This window comes from Hyperolius riggenbachi, chromosome 6, assembly GCF_040937935.1.
Source record: "Hyperolius riggenbachi isolate aHypRig1 chromosome 6, aHypRig1.pri, whole genome shotgun sequence".
Lineage (NCBI taxonomy): Eukaryota > Metazoa > Chordata > Amphibia > Anura > Hyperoliidae > Hyperolius > Hyperolius riggenbachi.
In genome coordinates this window covers 300,301,060-300,327,510 of record NC_090651.1, presented here as the reverse complement: position 1 = coordinate 300,327,510, position 26,451 = coordinate 300,301,060, and the positions used below count along the sequence as shown (strand labels likewise).

The 26,451-nt window shown below is 42.6% G+C and overlaps 1 protein-coding gene across 1 annotated transcript in view; it reads left to right on the top strand.

The window, feature by feature from the left end:
* The window catches only part of ALDH16A1 (aldehyde dehydrogenase 16 family member A1), a 161,628-nt gene that overhangs the window by 9,206 nt on the left and 125,971 nt on the right, over positions 1 to 26,451 (top strand). The window contains exons 2-6 of the mRNA XM_068241163.1: positions 9,243 to 9,345; positions 13,157 to 13,283; positions 17,516 to 17,694; positions 18,868 to 18,945; positions 21,862 to 22,046. Coding sequence (XP_068097264.1) covers positions 9,243 to 9,345; positions 13,157 to 13,283; positions 17,516 to 17,694; positions 18,868 to 18,945; positions 21,862 to 22,046 — 672 coding nt within the window. The remainder of the gene's footprint in view (positions 1 to 9,242; positions 9,346 to 13,156; positions 13,284 to 17,515; positions 17,695 to 18,867; positions 18,946 to 21,861; positions 22,047 to 26,451) is intronic.

Genomic DNA, 26,451 nt, shown 5'->3' with positions numbered 1-26,451 from the left:
CAAGTCTTTGTAAAGCCATATAAAAGTTCCCCATGAGCCTAACCGTGGGCTGCCAGTCCCCCCCCCCCCCCCCCCCCCAAATACTGTAAAATACTTTTGAATAGATTTTTTTTTTTCTTCTTTTGTCCTATCTAGATGTTTTTCCCTTATTTTTATTAGTAGCTGTACTATACAGTATGTATCAAACACAACTGCGATCAGTTATGACTTTTACTATATGCATTCCTCTATACTGAAGCTGAAAGCTGCTGGGAAAGTGAAACCTCAGCTTTACTGTGATTGGCTGAGAGGGTCAAGCAGGGACAACGCCTCCTCCTCATACAGCAGCAGCTATATAGAGCTCTACAGTCTGCAGACAGCAGTTCAAAGGTTTCCCTATTGTTTGCCAATTCATGCTACATTTTAACAGGATGTCTCTGAGAATCTGTTTACTTTTATGTGAGAATTTCAAGGTTGTTATAAAATTGAAGGTAGTGTGGATTAGAAAGAACCCTAAATGTAAACTTTAACATTTTTCCTTTTTTATCTATCACATTTAAGTCTATGGGAAGTGGAAAAACAAAACAGATACTTACCTAAGGAGAGGGAAAGCTCGTGGTCCTATAGAGCCTGCCTTCTCCTCTCACAGTCAACTCGTACCAGCGCTGTCACCCCCGGTAGCAGTATTTGACCCATGCGGTAGCAGTATTTGACGCATGCGGTAGCAGTATTTGACCAATCAGTTGAATAGTGCTTTGTGCTGCCACAGGAGGCTTCGGAAGTCTTTAGGAGCCCGAGTGCTCCTGAAGATGGGTGGCTCCATACTGCGCCTGGCTGAAACAGCCATCCAGTCAACAGGCCCACAGGCCTACTGTTGGTCACCTTATGTCACTTTTAGGACTGTGGAACTCGATTGTGTATGATGTTAACTGATGCTATTGTTTGTTGCTGCTATCTATATATGTCTCTAGATGTCTTCTACTGAGCTATATATGTACTGTGCCAAAACCAATTCCGGGTATGAATCAGTCCTGCTTTGCGAAATAAAAGGATTCTGATTCTCTAACGAGGTCTCTCTCACGCTCACACATGTGCAGTACAGAGCCGCCCTTCTTCAGGATCACTCAGGCTCCTGAAGACTTCCGAAGCCTCCCGCAGTGGGGGATTCAAATGGAGGAGCCAGCACTGGAATGAGGGGACTGTGAGAGCAACAGGAAGGCTCTATAGACAATTTGACAATTTAGTTGATCAAAAATTTTTTTTATTATTATAATCAGTTTTGATAGGAAGTACAGATTGGTGAGTCGCTGGTGACATAATCAATGTATAACGACATATTTTGGACCACATATCTCATCACTCGGTTGATTTGCTAAAAATTGTACAGTTAGTGGGCACTTTAACCTCCATTGCATTTAATTTTGTGCAAAAATGGTTTCAATTTTCATGACATTTTTGCCTGTATCTTACCAAAATGTGTCAAGTAAGGGCCCTTTTATACTTAATCAGTTGGTATGCGTTAGTGTGCATTAGCATGCGTTAGTACGCGTTGGTACGCGATTTTCCATAGCAGTGCATTGGGAAGAAGATTTTAGTTAAAACGTGTTAAGTGTGAAAGGTGCCATAGGAAACCATGGGCATTACTTTGCAAATCAGTTTTCTTTCAGTTATAACTGAGAGCAACTGATTAAGTGTAAAAGGGGCCTAAGGCTGCTTTCACAGTGGGACGTTACAGGCGCACGTTAGAGCAGCCTGTAACGCAGCCCAACTCACAGCATCAAAAATCAATGGACTGTTCACAGTGCCCACGTTGCGTTACAGTGTAACGCTAGACGTTCTGGGAAGGTGCAGCATGCTATGCACATGCTCAGTAATGTTTTTTTTTTTTTACAGGAGAGGAGGAGCGGAGAGTCCGTTTTCTTCCTGGAGCGGCCGCTGATTGGCTGGCGGGACCACGTGATGCAGAGTGTTCCGATCACGTGGTCTCCGCAGCTCATAGGACAGAAAAGGCGCACCAAGAGCTGCATAACGCAGCTCTAGGTAGCGTCCTCCTCCAACACCACCAGGCCTTGCGTTAGGGGCACGTTATGCGACCTATAATGTCCCCTAAAACGCAACCTCCTGGTAGGAAAGAGGCCTAAGGGTCTAGTATACATTTTGAGAATAATAAAAGTTCCAAACATTAAATCATGTCAAAGAATACATTTAATTTTCCCTTTCTGCCAGACCACATTTCCCCCACTCTTCAGCTTTTTGGCAGAAAAAGTGCAGTTTTTGTCATGTTTTTTCGCATTAAAACATACATATGTGTGCATATTTTTGCATGCAGGTTTCCAGAGCATGTGAAAATTTGCATACAAACACAAATTTTAATGTGGAAAATGCATGTGGAAAAAGAACTCTGCCTTAGAACTGCTGGATGAGCCTGACTCATCCATACCGGTTTCTACTATTTTTCCTTAGATGAGACAGGTTTGTCCATACCTCCAGGGGGGTTAAGGGCTGCAAAACACTATTCATTTTCTTCTGACTGAAGAATGAGCCAATCAAAATGATCTGATTGTCAGTTAATCAGAAGTGAAATCTTATACCAACCAACTGGAAACAACCGATAATCAATCATTTTATTGTTAGCAAAGTGATTTGGGGTGTGAGTGAATATTGGTGCTGCACATGTTAACCTCTTCCCGACCACCTCATGCCGATCGGCGGCGCCAGGAGGCGGGGATTAATAGGGAACGAGGGCGCGCATGCAAAGACACAGAGCCGGGATCTGTTAGCAGCCTGCCAGCTGCGATCAGAACTGGCAGGCTGCAATGTAAAAAAAAAAAAGATAAAGAAAATAAGAAACAATTTTACAGTGCTGTGATCTAGCGCAGCACTGTACAGGGTACAGCCCTTTCACTTAGCTGTCCCTCTGATTGGCTCACAATCTAATCCTTCTCATGGGCTGATGCCTATGAGAGTGAAATTCTATTTTTGGAGTGCAGTCCGGGCCAATTTAGGGGGAGGGAGGGAGTGGGGGAAAAAAATAATTTTTTAATAAAAAAAAAAAAAAAAAACTTAAATTGAGAAAAAAAAAAAATTTGCAGCAGCAATCAGAGACTACCAAAGAAATCCTCCATTAGTGGCAAGAAAAGGAGGTAAAATTCATTTTGGTGGTAAGTTGTTTGACTGCGCAATAAATCGTTAGAGCTGCACAGTGCTGAATTTTCCAGGAAAAATCGCCTGCTCACTAGGGGGGTATAAACTTGTGGTCCTCAGGTGGAAAAGGTGCCCACTAATTATACAATTTTCTGAAAAGAATTGTCCGTGATCAGATAAATGCAATCTAAATGACAGAAAATAAACCTTGTTGATGTCCCAAATCGACTGTGAATGATTCTAATAGTGATCGTTTGATAACTATTTAGTGGATCAGAAAAACGTTGTGAAAAAATTGGTTGTGATAGGAAATACAAATTGGTTACTGGATGGTAAAATAATCGACGTATTATGTAATTTTATTTTCGATCACATTTATCTGATCACTCGGGCGATTCTTCACCGAAAATGTTACGGTTAGTGGGCTCCTTTAAAGTGGCCACATACCATACAATTTTTTAAAATATATTTTCAAAAAGAATTGCAATCAATTGTTCTGATTGTAACATTTCAAAATTCTGACCTATGTACCACACACATACGTTAAATTTTTCCCAAATTATGAAATAAAATGACTGAAAACTCAGAAAAAATTGCTAGGGTCTGTACATCACGTGATTGACAATAAATCGCACACCATACAATCTTTATATAAATTGATCAGTAAAATCTAACAATCCTGATCTACTTTAATCGAATAAAAACGAAAAACTCGATCAGATTTTTTGAACAAATGAAAAAAAAAAGCTTTCCATTTTTCAGGACAACCGATAATTTTTATCAAATTGGCGTAAAATTGGATCATTTTATTGTATGGTGTGTGTGTGTGTGTGTGTGTGGCCACCTTTAGGCTGTGAGTGTGTACAAACAACCACTTGGTATAACATGACAGAAGTGGGAACTGGATTTGGCCAGTAACTACAGATCTAATGTAAGAGCTATTGTACGTGTGTATGTTGCCTTGCCATTCCTGTCAGAGTTTCCGATTGCCTGATTGGTTAGCTTATCTTGTGCCAAACTCAATAAGCTCAAGCTCACATGCCAGAAGATGTGTTATGACTGAGCATTGCTTGTTATGTGCTGTGGGTGGCTCAGCATGCTTCCTCAGCTTCCCTTGCCCAGTATGCTTTCCATGGTGCTGAACATGTTTAACTCAGTGGAAAGCTTGGAAAGAAAAGGCATGATGCTCCTCCCCCTGAAGCTTGACCTCCACCCTGTGGCTGTAATAGCTTATTACTGACAGAGAGAAACACTTAGTGTAGAGGTTCCCCTCATCTCTGCAGTGAAGTAAAAGGGTTTCTTAAATAGAGAGGTGACTTAGGGAAACACCATAACTGAATACAGATGAGCATGGGAGTTCTTCAGACACTTCCTGGTTTTGTAAGGTGCCTGGTAATAAGGAGCCAGGGCTGTTTCCCACCAAAAAGCGCTAGCTATTTTGAAGTAACTTTATAGCGATTTTGTGTGAGTAACTTTTTTAGATATCCCACAGTTTTTTATTTTATATTTAAATATAGTTTTTAAGTGTTTACTTACATTGGGCTTGATTCACGGGACACATGCGGAGGTGCACCAGCCTGCAACACTCAACATAGAGGGAAGACGGACCACCTGGAGGGAAGACGGACCACCTGGAGGGAAGACGGACCACCTGGAGGGAAGACGGACCACCTGGAGGGAAACGACCACACGGAGGGAGACTGACAACATCCGACCACATGGAGGGAGCCGGACCACGCGGAGGGAGACCGACAAGGGGCACGTCGGTCATCCAGAAAGTGAATGGCACTACTGCGGTGCACCCGACAGCCTTTTTTTATCGCGATCTTTTAGCATGCTGGATAAATCGATGTGACCAGTTTAGGACAGAAATCGGATCAAAATGACAATCCAGCAGCCACAATGCGGCTTCGATCCCTGTCAATCTTATCATTTTGTTAATCAGACAAATATGAATGCTGCAAATCCAGTAGTGGACAACTTAAAGAGACACTGAAGCGAAAAAAAATATATGATATAATGAATTGGTTGTGTACTATGAATAATTACTAGAAGATTAGCAGCAAAGAAAATATTCTCATACTTTTATTTTCAGGTATATAATGTTTTTTCTAACATTGCATCATTTTATAATATGTGCAGATTACACAACACTCAGCATTCAAAATGAGTCTTTCAGAGCAGTCTGTGAACTAATGACCTCTCCTCTGGCAGAGGAAAAGTAAACTATTAACTAACAGTTGAGATAATAAAAGTCAAAAAAAAGCCCTCTCCACGACTTTGAAAGTCGTAGAGCTTAATGGCTTTTTTGTATAGAGATAACAACTGGAGTTTCTCAACTCTTCCTGTACTGGAAACAATTACACTGATGTATCTGATCTTAATGTTTTATTTCTTAGCTGTGCTACACATACAAATCATTATATCATCATTTTTTTTTCGCTTCAGTGTCTCTTTAAAGCAGAACTGAAGATTAAAAAAAAAAAAAAAGTTTCTCTGGGGCTTCTGCCAGCCCCCTGCAGTTGACCTGTGCCCGCAAAGTTACCAAACGATCCTCCGTTCCCCTCCCCCGCTGTGGCTCACTTTCAGTTCTGGCTGTTGCTGTGCACTGGCATCCTCGTTCACACTTCCGTTGCCGGGAGCGTATTGTGCTGCAGTAGAGATTTTCTCGTACTTTGCCTGCGCAGGACGCTCCTGGCCATGGGAGCGCGTACGAGGATGCACGTGGCCAGGGCCGCGCAGGTGCAATGGAAGTCTACTTAGAAGTCGGTGTGAAGAAAATTGAGCTGCGGCGGGAAACGGAGCATCGTTTGGAAATGGCGTGGGCACGGGGCAGCTGCAGGGGGCTGGCAGAAGCTCAAGTGAGTGGAACTCTTGCTGGGTTTCTCTCCTTTACAGCTGGCAGCTCCTGTAGCTGAAAGGAGGGGGCGGGGCTGGTATTACTCTGGAGGGGAAGTGGAAGTTGTCATGTGGTTTGTTTTGTTCTTTAGTTTCTAAGCAAAAAAACATAAAAAAATAGATCTCACAGGAAGATGTACTTTACTTACTCAGTTGTGCATTTGTTATGTAAACACCCACAGTTCTAGTCTGGTGGTAGTCTTTAGTCACTCATGAGAGGCAGCTGAAGAGCTGTCATAAATCATTTGAGAGATAATTTATATATATATATAAACATATAGGCATAATTCGGCACTAAACATGAGATAAAGCGAAGTCGTCAAAATAACAAAAAATGTTGCAATAGGAATAAAAAGTACCACATGAGCTTTCTGCATCAACATTATAATGTTTCATGCAAATAAACTTCAGATATTATATGGAAAACAAAGTCAGAGGTTCCCACTAGTGCATAACAGTGCATTGCATTTCAAGAATGAAGTGCTGCATTCATTTCTGCCCATTTCTCTGTCCCACTCAGTGTAATGAATGGGATTGGCAGGCATCACTATAAACAAAACTCTAGGTGTCCATGTGTTAAGGTGGCCACACAGCATACAATTAAAAGATCCAATTTTTCAGCAATTCGATAATTTTGATCGGTTGTCCCGAAAAATCGAGAGCTTTTCTTTTTCGATCGACAAATCTGATTGAACATGTTGGAAATTTGAGACCAACTTTATCAAGAATTGTATGGAGTGTGATGGATTGTCAATTACTTGATGTATAGTTCCAATCAATTTTTTTTCTGAGCTTTCAATTATTTTTTTCATGAGTGGAGAAAAATTGAACATAGATGGGGGTACATTGGTCAGATTTTTGAATTGTTACATTCAGTCTGAAACATTGATTGCTATTCTTGAATTGAACAGATATTTAAATAAATTGTATGGTGTGTAGCCACTTTTACTGTATATTGCATGACCACACTGTACAGCAACGCATGACCATGTATGTTTTTATGTCCACTTCCTGTTTTATGGAAAATTCCTAAAAGAACAGGTTTAAACCACCACTAAATAAACATAACTGATTTTATTTTGACATTGAACTGTTTCATCTGACATGCTGAGGTGATCCACAGCAGAGCCGGCTATAACGCAGTGCATTATCACATGTCTCTGTATAGCGCTATTGAAATACATAATAGGAACTGAATAGGAACTCCACTAAAACCGGCAAAATGCATACAAATTGACTTTACCACCAGATACAGGCAGATCTTGAACTGATAGGTAAATTATGTGCCCCTTATTTTCCATGAGAATTCCAATTATCGGTAAAATATCGCAAAATTTACCAGACAAACCAACTGGTTTTACCGCGTGAGGTAAAATAGACACTGAGGCCTTGCTCATATTGCATTCCGTACGCTTTGGCTTTGGGCGGTTTTTGATGCATATTTTTTTTTCCATTCCCGGCGCATGGGTGGGCGATTTTTGTTTTCTAAGCGTTTTTCCTGAGTTTTTTTTATTTCACTCCCTGACGCAAGTCAGGAAGTGAACTCTTTGACCCGTAAAATAATAAATACAATGTATTTATTCTTTAAAACGTGAATGCAATCGCTGCACAAAGCGATTTTGTGAGCGTTTTGCGTCTTTCCTATACCTTCCATTGAGGCAGAATCGCCCGAAAATAGTCCATGCACTACTTTGCTAGCCGCATAGCACACGGCCCGCGCTGATATGAACCTTCTCATAGGCATTCATTGTCCACGCGGTCGGGGGGGGGGGCATTTTTAAAAATTACAAGCGGGCGAAAAAAGCCAAAAACACCTGCAGTGTGAACGAGCCCTGACAGATTATCTGGCAGGTAAATCTAACAGAAAATTGTATGGTGTATTCCCAACATAACAAAAGAAAGATGGCTGGGTCTCCACCTGGATTTGAGCAAAATGCTGTATTTTATTGCACCAGTTACAAGACCAACACACGACGTTTCGGCCTGCGGCCTTTATCAAGTGTTGCACAAAAACTGAGCTCATGCTCACATATAAATCACATATCACATCATAAAACACACCCCAAAGGGCGGGCACATACTTGGAGGGCTCTTAAAGTGACAGTACACCAGTCCATCCAGGTTATAGGAAACATCTCATATTACATTCCTCATTAAGTCCATTAGGTGCAAGGGTTTCCAACCTATTAATCCACCTAATTTCCCTTCTTAGGAGGGTTGTCTCGTTGTCCATCCCTTCTCCTGTTGTAACTTTCTCCAATACACACCACCGTAAATCATTTACCATATGGTTGCAGTGTTCTCCCCAGAATTTTTTTCCAGCCGGGTGGCATGATATAGTAGCCGGGTGGCATGAAAAAGCCATGATATAGTAGCCAGGTGGGGCGAGATGAAAATGCAGGGCAACTCTGCTTACAGCATAGGAGGAGGTGAGGAGGTGAGCTGATGACAGCCGGGTGGTCACCAAATCTAGCCGGGTGGAGTACCCGGCTAAAAGAGCCTGGTGAGAACACTGGGTTGCATTCAAAATAATGTCTGCCTATAGGGGAATCAAAATTCTTGTCAGGGTCATTATAATATTTTCTGTACTATCTTATATCGCTACGATGTTCATTAACTCTCACCATAATAGGTCTGGAGGACTGTCCCACATAGCCTATCCCACAGGGCCACTTTAGAAAATAAATGACATTCGAAGTGACACAGGAAAAATTGCCATTAAGTTTTATTGCTGTGCCCCTCCTGGGATGTGCTACAGAGTCACCCTTAATAATGCTAGAACAATTCTGGCAGCTAAGACAGGGAAATGTGCCTTTCTTTCTTGGCAAAAATGTCTCCAACTGCTTTGGATTCTTTTTTAAATCTGCTCTCACCAGCTTATCCCTAATACTTTTCCCTTTTCTGTAAACAAATCTAGGAGGGGGGGAGGGGGCATGGAAAACCTTAGAAAGCAAAGCGTCAGCACTGATTAAAGACCAATTATCTAATATACTCTTTCTCACCAATTGGGCGTGATTGTCAAAAGTGGAAATTCCCAACATAAGCCTACCAGAATTGAGGCCATTGTAGGTAACCTTTTATTTTGTACTTTATCGTCATGAGCTCAGTCGATTTTGCTGGAGTTTACTGCAATTACCTTAAAGTAGAATCCCAGTAAAGTGCTATCATGTAACTGTTATTGCAGTGTATTTATGTACTAATGTATGAGGTTTCCATTTTAGGCTTGGCTGGACTCTCATGAACGCAACTTTGGCCATTTTGTGGGAGGCAAATGGGTGAAGCCTGAAGGCAGACACACTTATGTGACCAAGAACCCCGCCACCGGTTAGTACACGTTTCCTTAGCTGTCTCCTCATGCTTCCCTATCTGTGCTTCATTTGTCTCTTATACAGGATGTTGTTTCCAAACAGTACTAAATTCCAGGCATAGATATTTACTAAATTTCTCCTAATCTGGAGAACATAAATGATCCTACAATGGATGTATTCATAATTGTCTGCCTTCAAAGGAAATCCAAGGTGACAATAAACTGATGAGATAAGCATCTTAAAACATAAAATTGACTTTTGTAGATATCATACAGTTTTACTTTATATTTAACCCCCCCCCAACCGCCTAACACCACTGATCGGCGGCAGGATGGTGGAAGCCCCAGGACCGCCCAATGCCGATCGGCGTCAAGTCCTAGAGCGGAGATTAGTGGGGATCGCGCACGCATTCCCGCTGAGTGACGAAGCGGAGTTCCAACAATAGCCTGCTAGCCCGCTGTTAGAATTGAAAGACGGTTTCTTTCGGTTGTACAGCACTGCGATCTATGAGAGGTCATCACTGATTGGATTTCGGGAAGGAGGGGGGGGGGGGGGTTGGGAGCAGAATAGAACAAAAATAAGGACATTTATTAAAAAAAAAAAATAAGATTAACATTAATAAAAAAAACCAAAAACCTGCAGCAGCAGTCATATGCCACTAACAGTAAGCTCTGTTGGTGGCAACAAAAGGAGGCAAGATTAATTTGTGTTCTAAGTTGTATGGCCCTGCAGTGAACTGTTAAAGCTGCAGGGTGCAGGTTTGTAAAAAAAAATAAAAAAAATAGCCTGGTCACTAGGGGAGTGTAAGCCTGTGGTCCTCAACTGGTTAAATCTACTTTTTAAGTTTTTACTGTTTCATTGTCTCTGCTCAATGACACCATTCATTAAAGTATGCCAGAGCTAAAATCTATAAACAATTTAATCTTTTTTGTCTCTTTCCTCCTCTTAGAAGCCATTTACTGCCAGGAAAGTGTTTTATGGCTGTAATTCCTTATCAGTGAGGGCTACACTATAATCCAACTTGTCCCCGTCAGAAACTGTGACGTTTAACTCTTTCAGGCAGAGAAAAAAAATGAATGCAGCATAGTTATTTGTGCGCTTGGAACTGTACATACAGATGTCTATCTCATCATGTCTCTGCAGATATCCTTTAAGGGAAGTGACAGGCATAAGGTGACTGCTTTATGCATTTCTTTTTAATTTAATACGTTTCCTGACAGCCCTGCTGATCAATCTGGCGTTAGTAGTGTCTGAATCACACACCTGAAACAAGCATGCAGCTAATCCAGTCAGACTTCAGTCAGAGCACCTGATCTGTGTGCTTGTTTAGGGTCTATGGGGGACATTTATCAAGAGTGTCTGAGACAAAATATTGGTAGGTTTTTAGAAATCCATGCAGAACTGTCTCAGGCATCTTAAGAAATCATTAGTGCAGATTCCTTCTAAAACTGTTGTAAAATAGGAGGAGCTAGGAAGGTCTCTCAGACAGTGCTGTGTGTGACAGGAATTGCTGTTGCTGAGGTAACGAATACATCTGCTGTATTGATAGCAGCAGGCTCTAAAGAGGAATTCAGAAGGGGGAAGGAGCACCACACAAATTATGTCTAGCCTGCGCGTTGCAATCATGTCTAGCATGCAGTTCTACATCTGTAGAACTGCTATTAAGCACTTCTTAATCTGCATCAGTTTAGGGATGGATTTGCACTTTTCTTAACTGTAGTGCAGCTCTAGCAATTCATGCTAAACTGCCACTATTGCCTAGGATTTAAGAAGGTTCTTATTATCATGCAGAACTGCTCTCCCTGCTGGTTAGAACAGATTAAGAAGAAGAAACTGTCGGTAATGCGTTGATAAATCTCCCCCTATGACTACAAGTATTAGAGGCAGAGGGTCAGCAGAACTGCCAGGCAGTGTGCATTGCTAAAAGGAAATAGATATGTCAGCCTTCATAACCCCCTTACCTGAGGTTGCCTTTAGGTGGCACACAATTGCAGCCCTCACCATCAGCCGTATCCAAACATAAGAGCACAGTGACTATTGCAGTAACATTGCATGCAGTCACATTGAGAGCTTTTTTTAAAAAGGTGCTGTCTTTCTAGGAAAACTCTGCACACCTTAGGGCTATGGTCCATTAGAGCGCTTTTAGCCACGCTTTGGAATTGCCAACGATTGCCGCTGATTCCAAAAGCGCTAAGCCAATGAACACCAATGGCTGCAAATCCACGAGAGCAATTGCGATTAGCTAAATCGAAGTTTGCAGGTCCTGAAACGCTCCTCACATGCAATTGTGTAGAGATTTTGTGTGCCCCAATTCAGTTTGAATAAAGTTTTCCCTACATGCCGGGTCTGTGTGCGGCGGCTTCTTGCACATAGCCCGCCCCCTTGCACCACAGACATAATGACATTATGTGCAGGGGGGCAGGGCCACACTCCAGAAGCTGGCGCACGGACCTGGCATGTGAGAGGCGCCCCGAATGTGGCTAATGGTATTCAGCGGCACTTTATTTGGCCTGAGGAAGTGGGCGAGTTCCCACGAAATGCGTTGCCTGTGCTTTGTACAAATAATTTTATGTGAATTTGTTGTCTTAGCGGTAAGCCACTTCATCTTCTTTATTTTTAGTTGCTTTTAGAGTATTTTATTCCCATTAGGCACCTCTCTACCCCTGTTATGTGAGTAAAAGCTTTATTTAGAGTGCAAATTGCAAACACTGTACACAGCACTGTGTAAATCCATTTATTATTAGTCTTACTATTTTTAATTTATTATTTATCGCCAACATCTTCCATAGCGCTGTACATATGACTAAATAAATAGTGTAGCACGGATACATGAGACATTCAAAACTATGTACAATTGGGACATCCAGCAATACATATATCTATGCAGTTGGTGAGTGGTTTGAAACCTCACCAATAATTCATATGCTAAATTACAGCAGGGTTTGAAACACTAGGAGGGCCCTGCCCTTGTTAGCTTACAATCTAGAGGCTAGACAGTGGAGACATTACAGAAGAAGAGACACAGGGGTTAGCGGATGAAGAAGTGAACGTCCAACATTGTCTATAGCAAATTATAGACTTGTCTGAACAGGTGTGTTCTTAGAGTGCGTTGGAAGGTTTTCAAGCTCGGAGCATGACAAGCTGGCTGTGGGAGAGCATTCCAAAGGAGAAGTCCTGGATGCGGTAATGAGGAGGTGACTAAGCTAGAGGACAAGCTTTGTAGGCATACTAGATGGTTCTAGAATCTAGTGTGTTTACAACAGCTCCCTGGTTTCCCCTTGGTGTGCTGGTGGTCGATCGGCACAAGAGGGCATTGTTCTCCCATCTGCTCTCTACGGCTTCATTGTGCGTTGCGTCATCAGCCCTTCCCCCCCAAATCCCTAACAACAGAACATGTTGCTAGCCCATATAGCCTCATCCCCAAACTGTTACCAAGGTGATAGAGTCCCAATCTCTGCTGGGTGACAGTCCTGATATGAAGCTTTATCTGGATGGTTACTGTTTCTTTTGCTATCCAGCAAAGTGGAAATGTAGGTATAAATGCAATAGCGACTCCTAGCACTAGTAACTGTGTCCTATACTAGCATCTGTTTTTTTTAATTTTTACACAGATGACATTACTTTGGGATTTAAGCTGGTAGGATAACTATATGAGCAATAATGAATTAGGAGACAGGTTTTTATTGTATGTTATGCCAGCTTGTAAATCAACTTGAAGTTCATCTTTAATTCTGAGTAATAAACAGTTCTACAGCTGATCGCATTTCAGCCTGGAAAAGCTCTTAGGCATTTTTAATTCAGGAGAACCTTTTTCTTTTTACACTTAGGAGAGGCTTTGGCGACCACTGTCCAGGGAAATGAGGAAGATGTGGAGTTGGCAGTCAGCACGGCACGGAAAGCCTTTGAGAGCTGGAGCAAGCTGCCCTGTCACGTGCGAGCCCGATATCTCTACAGGTCAGATTGTGATGGGAATTTCATCTAATATCAACTGTGTCATTACAGGAGATTGTGGCCAGGATGAAGCCATTATTCTACAGAATGAGACAATATGAGAGTAAGCACCAAGTGTGTCACTATGACCAGCTGCAGAGAAGAGAACATGGCTTATTTGTGAAACTCCATACTTCAGTTTCTAATTGAAACTTTGAGTTCTTAAAGTTTTGGGGCATTTATACTAAAGTGTATTTAAATTGAGTCCCTGATCTATGTAATGGGATGAGATTCCATACACCATGAGCAGACCGACAAATAGATGAGGGCTCAAATCTTCCATATCGAGAAGTAGAAAAAACTCCATCTCACACAGCAGTAAGACTAAAGGTGGCCACACACCATACAATTTTTTAAATATCGGTTCAATTTAAGAATTGCAATAAATTTTTCTGACTGATTGCAACATTTCAATAATATGACCAATGTACCACACACCTATGTTAAATTTTTCCCCCAATTATGATAAAAATGATTGGAAACTCTGACAAAATTGCTTGGGTGTGTATATTAATAAAATGACAATCCAACACACACCATACAATCTTAAGAGAGATTGAAGAAAAATATCTGGCATTCCGGATCGATTAAAATTGAAGAAAACGGGAAATCCGATCGGATTTTTCAGTCGAATGAAAAAAAAGCTTTCGATTTTTTTTGGGAGATACGATCGTTTTTATCGAATTACCGTAAAATCGGATCATTTTATTGTATCATGTGTGGCCACCTTAATAGTGGCCACTAATGATCCAATCTTTTTCATCCAATCTTACCATTTCTATCTAATATAAGGGAACTGACTATAGTATCCAATTACTATCCAATTAGTATCCAATTAATATATTCCATCAGTTTACTCTTCTACTTCATAGATTTGGTAAGATTGGATGAAAAAGATTTGATTTGTTAGTGGCCACCCTTAAGGTGGCCTCACATGATACAATAAAATGATCCGATTTTACAGTAATTCGATAACGATCGGATCTCCCTAAAAAATTGAAAGCTTTTTTTTCATTCGACTGAAAAATCCGATTGGATTTCCCGTTTTCTTCAATTTTTATCGATCCGGAATGCCAGATATTTTTCTTCAATCTTTCTAAAGATTGTATGGTGTGTGTTAGATTGTGAATTTATTAATATACACAACCTAGCAATTTTGTCAGTTTCCAATCATTTTTATCATAATTGGTGAAAAATTGAACATACGTGTGTGGTACATTGGTCATATTTTTGAAATTTTACAGTCAGTCAGAAAAATTGATTGTAATTCTTAAATTGAACAGATGTTTAAAAAATTGTATGGTGTGTGGCCACCTTTAACTTGACCACCAGCAATCACAAAGTGCAGTGACAAATGTATCCCTATGGGATCATTCTTGCTGCAGCACTTGATCGCACACTGCATTACAAACCTTCCTTATGGGGAGGTTCATTGTAAAAGAAAAAAGAAATATATCAGTGCTCAGTGCACTTTAAAGACAGTACACAGAGTAGGGACACCAAGAGCCAAATATAGTGTAGTATGTGCTGGTAGTTGACATTAAGTATGATAGAGTAATAAGCTATACTCCTAAGGCCCGGTTCACATTAGCGTTTCCCTGTCCGGATCCGCCTGATCGGATCCGGACCGTATACTGTACAAACGGAACGTACGTTCCGCATAGCAATGCAAAGTCTATGCGGACGTTCACATGCGTACGTTCCATACAGAACGGAGCCAGATCGGATCCGGACACTTTTCCAACATGCGCTATTTTTCTGGTCCGGATCATCTGGCCCACGCACCCGGATCGGAGCCTGACTGCACCATCAGGATATAGAAACCAATGTGAAACGGAAAGCACAGAACACACTGGCTATCAAAACTGGACGTTCTACCCCACTTCCTATGCGTGGATGGGGACACATGGGCCAAGCATTTCTGGAGTGGAGCAGCAGTGATTAACGTGCTGGAGCTGTTTGGCAGTATGTCGGAGGTGGAGGTGAGGCCTAAACAGCGGAGGACCTGATTGTACAGGTGCACCTTCTGCTGACCTCCCACCCCCCAACAATTGTAATGTTTATATCTCTATTTTTACGACACGGATCCGGATGGCAGCCGTATTCATGCCTGATGCAAACGGACCGGATCCGTTTGCATTCCCAGAACGCAAGTGTGAACGGGGCCTAAAGCAGGGTTACCTCAAAGGCAACCACTGTATAGGCAGGTGGGGAGATTAGACCTGATCCCACTCAGGATTAAAAAGTCACTCTCCGTAGATGAGGAAAAAAGGGGGTAACACCCCTCCACTAGGGATGCAAGTGATACAGCATAGTATGGATACAGAGGAGCCAAAGGGATACAAGTATCTAAAAAGTTTAAAACATGAGGAGGCAGTGGTGGACTTGCCTCCTCCAAACAGACACAAAAATTGCCAATGTGTTTGTCAAATAGAACAAGTTTATTTACCTTCTTCGGGAGACAGTGCAACACGTTTCGCAGGTTTGATCCCACTTCATCAGGCAATAACAACGGAGTGATAGCAGATGTGGTCAGTAGAAGAGCCAGGCACCTCTGGCTAGATTATAACTCGCGCTGGTGCAGCGTGTTCCTGTTGAAAACAACCCCTAACTATTTTATGGTTGTCAACCCCACAGCCAGATATGTCATGATGCTGCAAATTGCTACAGCTAAGAGCTTCAAATAATAATCCGCAAGGATGTTCCAGTGCTGTTTTAGAAACAGAAACATCGCCACCTACTGATATAGTTGATGAACAGTTGTGCAGAGGAGAACCTTACAACACAGCAGGAGAGCAAAGGTCCTGCAGCAATATAGAGTATTGTTCAGAGGGACTTTTAGATGGGATAATGATAGAATATTGGCATACACTTAACATTCAAAGTGGAGTACCAATAAATTAATACATAGGGCCTCTTTCTATACAATGGACAGGAGTATAGCAAAATACAGATGATCAATGAGATGCACATAATTCAGTGTTGATGCAAGATTATGCAAATCAAATTCTGGATGCAAATGCAGCTTGAAAATGGACCAATCAATTTAAACCTTGGTCGGACTTGATTGCTCCACTTTCAAGATGCCTAAATTTGCATACAACATTTACATAATCCTGCATGAGTTATGAATTGTTTGCATTTCATTGACCATCCCATCCCTATAGCAGAGACATAGAAGCATATATAGCACAACCAGTCCTGAACAGTTCCTTACTAGTATGTAACAAACATTAATAACAGCAGTGCTCCTAACCACTGGATATGGATGCTTATTGAATAGAAACAGTCAGCTTCTGAAAATGTACTGTATATTAGGAGAATGAGCAAGGAGCTCGAGCAAAGAATGATCAAGTGTTCCAGTGTGCAAATAGCAAGTGAGGTAGCTGCCTACCCCAGAATCAGAGTACCAGGAATGTGCCATCTGTGAGAGACAAGGACTGAATTTGAACAAGTCACAGTAGGAGATATATGAAGAGTACTAAGTCACCATCTGAAAGCCACTTTAAACCAGCAGAAGGAGAGAGAGGCTTGACATCCAGTGGCGGCGAGATCCCGGGTAATCACACAGTGTAGACAATCATAAGGATGGGGAAGGGTCATATGTGGCAACGGGAGAAGGAAAATTTACAATATGGTAAGGGGAGAAAGGAGTAGAGCAGTCGGTTATCCACTGGGTCTGGCCAGTCATTGAAAACTCCACAGGATTGTCGGCTTGCACTAGACAAGAACAGAGAGGCAAGTTACTGAAATGCCGAAGGAGTCTGAGATCGCCATCTCCTGGAGTATGCCTCTATCCAGCTGTTCACTTCATTAGGGTCTGTGAAGAAGTGAGCTTTGCCATTTACTCTGTTTCACATGGTACAGCATTAGCATAGTTAAGCATAAGAGCTTTTTTTTTTAGTCTCTTATAAATGTAAGCTGAAAACTGGAAAGCTTAGTCCATCCCTTGATAGTCGGAACAGCATGATGATGCCATGCAGCAACAGCCCTCCTCAATGCCCTTACTGCTGGCTGGGCTTCTTCATGTGGTATTCACATGTACCAGGGAAAGCCAAATGGTGGATTCATAATCCAGACTGCAAACAATGAATATATCATCAGTTTTTAGACTAGCTGTATTTCTAGAATGAGGATGTTCTAGTTCATTTTACCATAAACATGACTTTAACATTGCTGTTTGTTCTGTTGTCCAGCATTGCCCGCACTGTGCAGAAGCATCAACGGTTATTGAGCGTGGTGGAGAGTATGGACAATGGGAAGCCCATCCGAGAGTCACGTGACTGCGATGTCCCTCTTGTGGTTCGCCACTTTTATCACCATGCTGGCTGGGCACAGCTGCAGGATACAGAAATGAGTGGCTGGAAGCCTTTGGGTAAGAATCCTCTCTGAGAGACACAACCGAGTACAAGCACATGCAGAGAAAGCTGGATGATGTTGAATGGATGAGAGAACTGTAACTCTTTAGCTGCTGGAATGCCTACAGTAGCACATGTATATATCGCATTAGATGCATTAATATTGCTGCAGTATTCTTGATTTTGTTCTTGTATTCTGTATTTGAAACCTGTGTGTGGGATTTTTTTTCTTCTTTCTCTCATCGCATACCTACAGGGTGGTACACATACCCAGAATGTTTTTGGCTGAGGGAGCTGGTCTGTCTTTGTCCAGAATCTAGTATGTGCTTATCTGCCACCATGCCTTGTTGAAAGATGCAGAGTTCTGGATCTCCTTGGACAAGCGCTTTGTTCCCTTTCCACTCCACCCACTGGACACCTATCTGTCATGCACTGCACCATTGTGCCCACATGTTTGATAGGCAGCAGTGCCGCAACTCAGGGGCGTGGTGCACACTTCAATTGACCTCACCTCTTGCCCTCATTTGAATGACCGGGGCACTTACCTCCCCACTCTGCTGATTCAGTTGGGAGCATGGCTAGTAGTCTAACTCCATTCTTCGAGGGCCATATCTATGCCAGAGATTAGCATGGGCTGAGAAAGGGAGACATGTGTTCTACTAGACACCTAATCAATAAGTTATTCAAGCTGGCCATACATGCATCAATTTTACCAGCAGATTCAATCACGCTGATTGAATCTGCTGGTTATCTGTGACGAAACAAGCTGCATCCATCAACACTTTGAATCGATTTGTGGGAAAACGCAATTGAAATTACATTCGAACCACATGGTGAATTTCAGTTGGACACAGCGGGGGAGCAGTGGGAGATCGACAGCCCATAGTGTTGCATTACAGTACAACGCTACAGTTCAATGGGGAACCGTCAAACTGCAGCGTTCTGTGTGAAGAGTATGGGGGAATTCATCCCTCTCTGATCAGATTCAGATCAGAGAGTGATTGATCCGTTTGCCACATTAGTTGGCAATCTATGCATGTATGCCAACCTTTAGGCAGCCATTTTGGACCTAGATGATTGGTAATTTTACCTAGAACAGATAATGGTGCACAAACTGATGACTTTACTGAAATGAATGTGAACCCTTTTAATGTGTATATAAAAAAAACATTTATTGATCTCCCATGTAGGTGTTGTTGCGGCAATCGTTCCTTGGAATTTCCCTCTGATGTTACTGACCTGGAAAATATGCCCTGCGCTGGCCATGGGTAAGAACGTCACGTCAGTGTCTGTATGTGAATTAAAGTAGAACTTTAGGCTTTGAATAAACCTATCAGTCTAAACCACACCACTTACTTTTAATGATTTCTTCTTAAAGGAAATCCCCGACTGAGCATTCAGTCTGGCTTTGCTCAGGAATATTTATAGCTCAGTCTGTGTTCTCTCATGTCTTTTCAAGTCCAAGCCTGCCCCCTGCTGGCTCTGCTCAGGAATCATTATAGCTTAGTCATTATAGCAAAGCTAGACTGAATGCTCAGTCGGGGATTTTATCAGGTCTGATAAGAAACAAGCTGTGCAGTGCAGAATGAAACAGCATGGTAGGTGTTTTCTCTAATGTTCCCACTGATCTCTATTGTAAATTACATGAGTGTGCTTCATCTCTGGTTTACTTTAAAGAAGAACTTTATCCAAGGTTTGAACTTCATCTCAATCAGTAGAGGAGTTATCTACTACTGATTGAGATGAAGTTCCCACCAGAAAACTTTACCTTTTCTCAAATAAATCATCATGGATATCTGTGTGGCTGATATTGTGGCGAAACCCCTCCCACAGGGCGAGGTCATGACAAAGGTCCTGACAGTTTGTTGTCTGTGAACCTTGTTACATTGTGGGAAATAACAGCTTTTTCCAACTGCAATATCTCCCTTTGTGCATAGAACTCTCAGTAATGAACATTCCGTACAGATCACCTGGCAGAACTAAAGATGTAGCCACCAGTGATACATTTCAGAATGTAAATCAAAGAGAGGAAAGATTTTATAATGGGCAAACGCTGACTAAATAATCTATAAATGCAGGTCACATGTTTGGGAGCCGGCGAATGGCAGCAGAGAGTGTTCTGTTGTTCAGCAGTGTCTGGAAGCAGGAAAAAATTACACATGCTCCTGCAGATGGTTTTTGTGTGGGAAAAGGGAGGTTTTTTTTGCTAATTGGCTGCACCTGTGGATTGGGAGAGGCAGCAGGAGGGGCCCCAAAGCCTCTGGGCCCCCTTGCATTGGCAGTGGTCACAGGGGTAATTGTTACACCCATGGACGTGGACAGCGGCAAGAACGGCAAGACTGAATGGATGGCGTGGTGGGAAATGGCAAGAGCGAGCGGGGGTTGCAGCAGGAATGATTGAAATCTACACCCAGGCAGGAATAACCGCTCTCAGTCGGGCTTAGATTTAAATCGTCAAGGTCTGGAAGCAGTTAAGATGGGAATATCTGGGCAGCCTCTTACGCAAGACCTCTGTCGTTTTCTTCGATTTTTATCGATCCGAAATGCCATATATTTTTCTTCAATCTTTCTAAAGATTGTATGGTGTGTGTGTGTGTGTTAGATTGTCAATTTAATAATATACACACCCTAGCAATTTTGTCAGTTTCCAATCATTTTTTATCATAATTGTGGAAAAATTGAACATACCTGTGTGGTACATTGGTCATATTTTTGAAATGTTACAATCAGTCAGAAAAATTTATTGCAATTCTTAAATTGAACAGATATTTTAAAAAAATTGTATAGTGTGTGGCCACCTTTAAAGTGAACCTGAGACGAAAGTTGTCTCAGGATTTATACTGTGTCGGGCATACCGCTCTCTGTCCTCAGGAGTTCCCCATAATTAAATAACATGGCTGTAAAACCTGTAGCTAGCACTAGGCTAGCTAGTACAGGTGTACGGCACCCCCGAATCGCCTGCGATCCTCCCAGATCCCCCCCGTTTATACATTACCCAGCCAGGATCCAGCGATCGCGCAGCCTCCCTGCACAGCTTCGGTCTCTCTATGGGGAGGATGGGTTTGCGCATGACGGCGACGTCTTGTGCGATCCTCCCCATAGTGAGGACTGGAGCTGTGCGGGAAGGCTGCGCCGATCGCTGGATCCAGGCTGGGTAATGTATAAACAGGCTGGATCGGGGGGTGCCAGACACCTTTACTAGCTAGCCTAGTGCTAGCTACAGGTTTTACAGCCATGTGGGCAAATTATTTAATTATGGGGGCAAAAACTAACAAAGCCTCCTGAGCAGTGTAACGCTCAGGAGGTTAAAAACCACCTGGAGTTTTTGGCTCCCATGTTTTCTTCTTACAGACTCTGTTTACAGAATCATTAACTATGCAATAGTTTGGTAAGTTATTTATAAGAAAAAAATACAAAATGTCAAGGTAGAAAAGCACATCCAGGGGTATCACTAATATTATAAATGCGAAAGTTTGGATGTTTATTACTCAATCACGTAACAACGGCTGAACGGATTTGAATGGAATTTGGCACACACATAGTACATTACCTGGAATAACATATAGGATACTTTTATTCCCATAACCAAAAAGTGGGCAGATACAAATACAAATTTTACTGGGAAAATGTAAACTGCAGCCATTCTTACACTGTTAGTGGTAGGGTTCTCAAACTTTGCACAGTTGGTCACTGGGTGACCGAGATTAATATTCAAAGTGGGTGGAGCCTACAAAAGCCAATCAAAATTCAGCTATTGATTTTCAAGGGGAATATCGGATTGCTGCCATTCTTGCACTGTTAACGGAACAAGCCTCAAACCTGGTACAGTTGGTCATTAGGTGACTGGGGTTTAAATTCAGAAAAGCAGGTAGAGCCACTAACACCTAAATTATTGATGCCAAAGACCGCAAAGCTCACATACTAGGTCATTGAGTAATTGTGTGTTAACACCAGCCAAACACATACCCGAGCAACGTCGGGCCATCAGCTAGTATGGCATAATATAAACTTTATTCAATAACAAGCTAATAAGCTGCGCGATAGTAGTGGGTACCCAGCAGTGCAACAGACCATTATAAAAACAAAAATATAAAATTACATTTGCTTCCTGTAGTTGTACTGTAAAGGAGTTGCTTTTGTTTAGACTTGATGCAGCTTATCATGTCTGTCCTGTTCCTCTGCAGGTAATACTGTAGTACTGAAGCCGGCCACATACACCCGTCTGACGGCTCTGCTTCTGGCGGAGATTTGTGCCGAAGCCGGCCTCCCACCTGGAGTCTTCAATGTGGTCACTGGCAATGGAGCCTTTGGTGAGAAGCTGGCTGTCCATCCTGATGTGGATAAAGTGGCATTCACAGGCTCTACAGAGGTAAGTCACGCACAGTAATACCAACGTGCATCAAAAGAAACAAGGCTTGAAATGACAGCAATATAATTCACAATGGATGACTATGGATTGTTTACTGGGGGTTTCTAGGCTTCTAAGCCCCATCTACACGGTACGATACTTTGCGCGATTCAGTATGCAATCGTGATACGAGTAAGTTTATAGAATCGCATAAGGAATCGAATCGCGGATATGGAAAGCCTCTGTGCTACACTATATGATTTCGATCACGATTCGATTAATGATCATGTCGAATCGTGATCGGATCGGGGAATACATCTATACCATACGATCGTGTTTCAGATCGGTTGTAAAATAGGCGTATTTAAGCAAAGGGTGGAGTAAGCGAAGGGAGTTCTGAGCGGATGGGCGGAGTCAAGCGATGGGAGTTCCGAGCGGAGCCTAAAAGCGATGGTAATAGTGAGACAGTCATTGTGTGTGGCTATAGTGGTCTGCTTTGGCAACTGTGGCAATTTGGCAACCATGGCTATGTCGGATAAAGAGCGTGCGTCCACTGCTCTGGCTGTATTGATCCTCGATCGAGTGAGGAAGAGGAACAGAAACAAGCAGAAGCGTTCGTGGTCCAAGGGTTGGCTGCAGAGGAGACATGAATTTAGTCCCATGAGCCTTTTGCATGAACTTCGCGAAAATAATCCTGAAGATTTCAGAAACTATGTGCGGATGTCTAATGAAAGCTTTGATGAGCTGCTGGAGAAGCTCCGTCCGCGGATTACAAAGTAGGACACAGTCATGAGGGAGGCCATCACAGCAGAGCAATGACTGTGTGTGACTTTACGCTTCCTTGCAACTGGAAGATCTTATGCGGATTTGAAATTTGCATCTGCAATTTCCCCACAGGCGTTGAGCCGTATTATACCCGAAACTTGCCAAGCCATCGTGTCGGAGTTGTCCGATTTCTTCAAGGTAAGCCCTATTTGTTTGTGACATTTGTGAGGCACTGTGCAGCATTTGGCTGCAGTACTGTCTGAATCACACCGAGATATGCAAGCAGCTATTTTTGTTTGTTCCGACAATCATGTCAGAACACCCTGTCTGCTGCATGCTTGTTCACGGTCTACGACTAAATAGAGGCAGAGGATCTGCACAGCTGCCAGGCAACTGGCATTTTCCATATTATTCCCTCTGCGCTTGTGTTTATTGCTAGCAGCAAGCCTGAAATGGGGCTGTTGAAGGTACACAAACATGAATTTTCTAAATACTTATCTAGTTTGTACAAAACAGTCCACTCTCATCTTGGCTCGCTTTTCCTGCATGGTAACTTGCCTCACTCACTGCAAGGACATGGGTGTCAAAAAACGTCCTGCATGCTGCAAAAAGGATTTCCGTCTTTTGATTTTGGTTCAATTTGATTTTGTAAAGCAATAACCATGTTAACCATGTGAAACATGCATGTAGTGCTGTACAATTTGGCTGGGTCATTAATGTTTTCCATTGTTTCTTTCCATAGTTCCCCACAAACTCAGAAGAGTGGCAGGCGATGGCGAAGGGTTTCCAACCAACTTGGTCGTGGATTTTTCTGCGCTGAGCGACATAGCTTTTATCTGAGCAGCACGGTGGTGTAGTGGTTAGCTCGCTCGCCTTGTAGCGCTGGGTCCCTGGTTTGAATTCCAGCCAGGGAACTATCTGCAAAGAGTTTGTATGTTCTCTCCGTGTCTGCGTGGGTTTCCTCCGGGCACTCCGGTTTCCTCCCACATTCCAAAAACATACGGCTATCTTCATTGCCTCTCCCCTACAATTGGCCCTTGACCAGGGGTCTCAAACTCGCGGCCTGCGGGCCATTTGCGGCCCTCGATACAATATTTTGTGGCCCGCGCCGGCAAAAGCTTCCTTATAGTTCAGCGCTCTCAAGTAATCCGCCGCATCCCCGCCGCTAAACGAGGGCTGCAGAGCTGCAAATAGCGGCGTTCCGTTCGGATATTCCATCATTTCCCCGATCGTTCGTTTGAAGGAAGACAGTTGCACAGAGGATCAAGAATTTCAGTGTTGTGAAAGACAATAACAACTAATTAAGGTATGTATGAGTGTTTGCTTGGAAGTACTGATGACAAGGACATGTACTTTGTTTTTACGTATCTATCTTATTGGTTAATAGGTATTGTAGATGTTGTAGTCCTAATTTCGTGTTTATATGTTTCCACAGTATGCCTAAAGTGTCGCAAGAGACCTCTCTAGATAGTGAACAACTGTTGGAATTCATCGAGCTGAACCGGAGTTTTCCATGCCTCTGGATGACAACAGGGGGTGACTATAACAACAAGGTGAAGCGAAATGAAGCGTACCAAAAACTTGCAGTATTTATGCGATCCATTCACCCCACAGCGACTGTAGAAACAGTTAAGAAGATTGCAAACATACGTACAGTCTTTGTAAAAGAACACAAACGTCTTGCTGCATTGAAACGGTCTGGAGCGGCATCTGATGGGCTGCTTGAAAAAAGGCTGTGGTACTATGACCACCTCTCTTTTATTAGGGACCAGACTGTACCACGGCCAGCTAGTGCCACTCTTGCCCCTCTTCCAAGAACGCCCACTTCATCCGGCAACGGGGACAGTGTTTTGGAAAGCGACTCGACGACAGTGAACTCGAAGCCTGTGCATCTATGGTAGGTTTACTTTCTTTATTTTCTTTCTTTCTGTGTGTCAACATTGGGGCTTGCAAGCAATATATTGTGTATATGTACACTATATATATATATATATATATATATATATATATATATATATATATATATATATATATATATCTATATATATCTATATCTCTTTTGTGTTGTCAATGAAGTGTCCCTCTGAGGGGCGGATAATCTATTCTCTACCTTAAATTTTTTTCTTGTGTGTAGAAAGCCAAGCAAACGCCAGTACGTGGGCACACTTTTACCATGCAAAGTCCAGGAAGGTTGTGCCCTGGCTGGTATTCCCTACAGGGAGCCAGCGCTGCAAAGCAACAGAGCAAAGCACTATATGCCACCCTGCTCCCCAAGTATGTAAATACTGGCCGGTACTCAATCACCTCTGGTAACCTTCTACCTGTGTACTTATTGTGCATGGCTCATAGGTCCCAACTGTTTCTGTTTTTGGCGGGATTTAGTTCAGTGGTTGTGCTATGTACCTCATACCAACCGAAGCAAAAGTGGTGCACAAAGCAGCGGTTTATATGAAAACAGTCAGGATGTGATCCAATGCTTTCACCTTCGCATGGTAAAAGCAACTGCTGTTACCAGTTGTTGTTACCATGCCAAGGTGAAAGCATGCCAATAAGTTCTCCAAAGTATTGTTACGTGTCCAGATATTTGGACTTGTTATTTACCAGAGCCCAACAGCACGTGCACATGGAAGATGCTGTATGTTATGTGTATGTGATAACAAATATGTGCCTTGTTGTTAATCTTTGTTTTTCCCGTAGGACACTTCGGAGAATGTTGTACCACATGTGCTGAGCAGTACGCCGCTCTCCGAGCCACAGGACAGCCAGAGCCTCCATAGCACTCTGACATGTAGGCACAGGAAACTGAGAAGAACAGCAGCTGCAGATGGCGATACCGCTTTGGTGCAGATTGCATCATCACTAATGGGAAACAAACAGGATGATGTGGACTGCTATTTGGCCAATGTTGGTCGACAAATGCGGCACATGACTGTGGAGCAGCGAAGAGCCGTGGAAATGATCATAAATGACTCGGTATACAAAGGCTTACAAGGCACCCTGGTGTACAGCAGCCCCATGAAATTATCAGTGCCAACTGCCCGCGCTGTACCGCACCACAACCCCACAGAACGTTCCAGTCCCCATCTTCATCTTTCCGGGCAATGTTGCAGGACACCTTTTCTTATCAAAATTTATAAATTAAAAAGTCTTGGGCACTGTTATTTTCTGTTAATTTTGCAATTTTTTTTTTTCATGTCACTTTTTGTACTTTTAATTTTTTTCCCAGGTTTTGTTACAGACTGTACATTAAAGAATGTTTTTCTTTTCTATTTTTTGAGTTGGTTCTTGGTATGACCATGTGATACTTATATGTCAAGATGGACTACGTAACATGTCCATGGAAAGGTACAGAGGTAACATGGGTGTGTCCAATCTTTGTTCATTGGCAAAGGGACAAATTTCCCGTCATCCATCGGGATATGCTGATAATAGGGTGGCTGCTTTGATGGCAACAAGGGTACAGGTGTTAAAAAGCCACCCTACACGCTACTTTGCAGCACAACCAGCGTCACCTGTGTCCTTGTGTAGCAAGTATGGTTGCAACCCGGTTCCTTGCTGTCAGCGACACCGCCAGCAGAAGTGCGCACTCAGCTGGCAGTGTGGCTTACAGCAAGAACATGGCGCATACAGGGCGTACGTTGCCACCCGGTTCCTTGCTGTC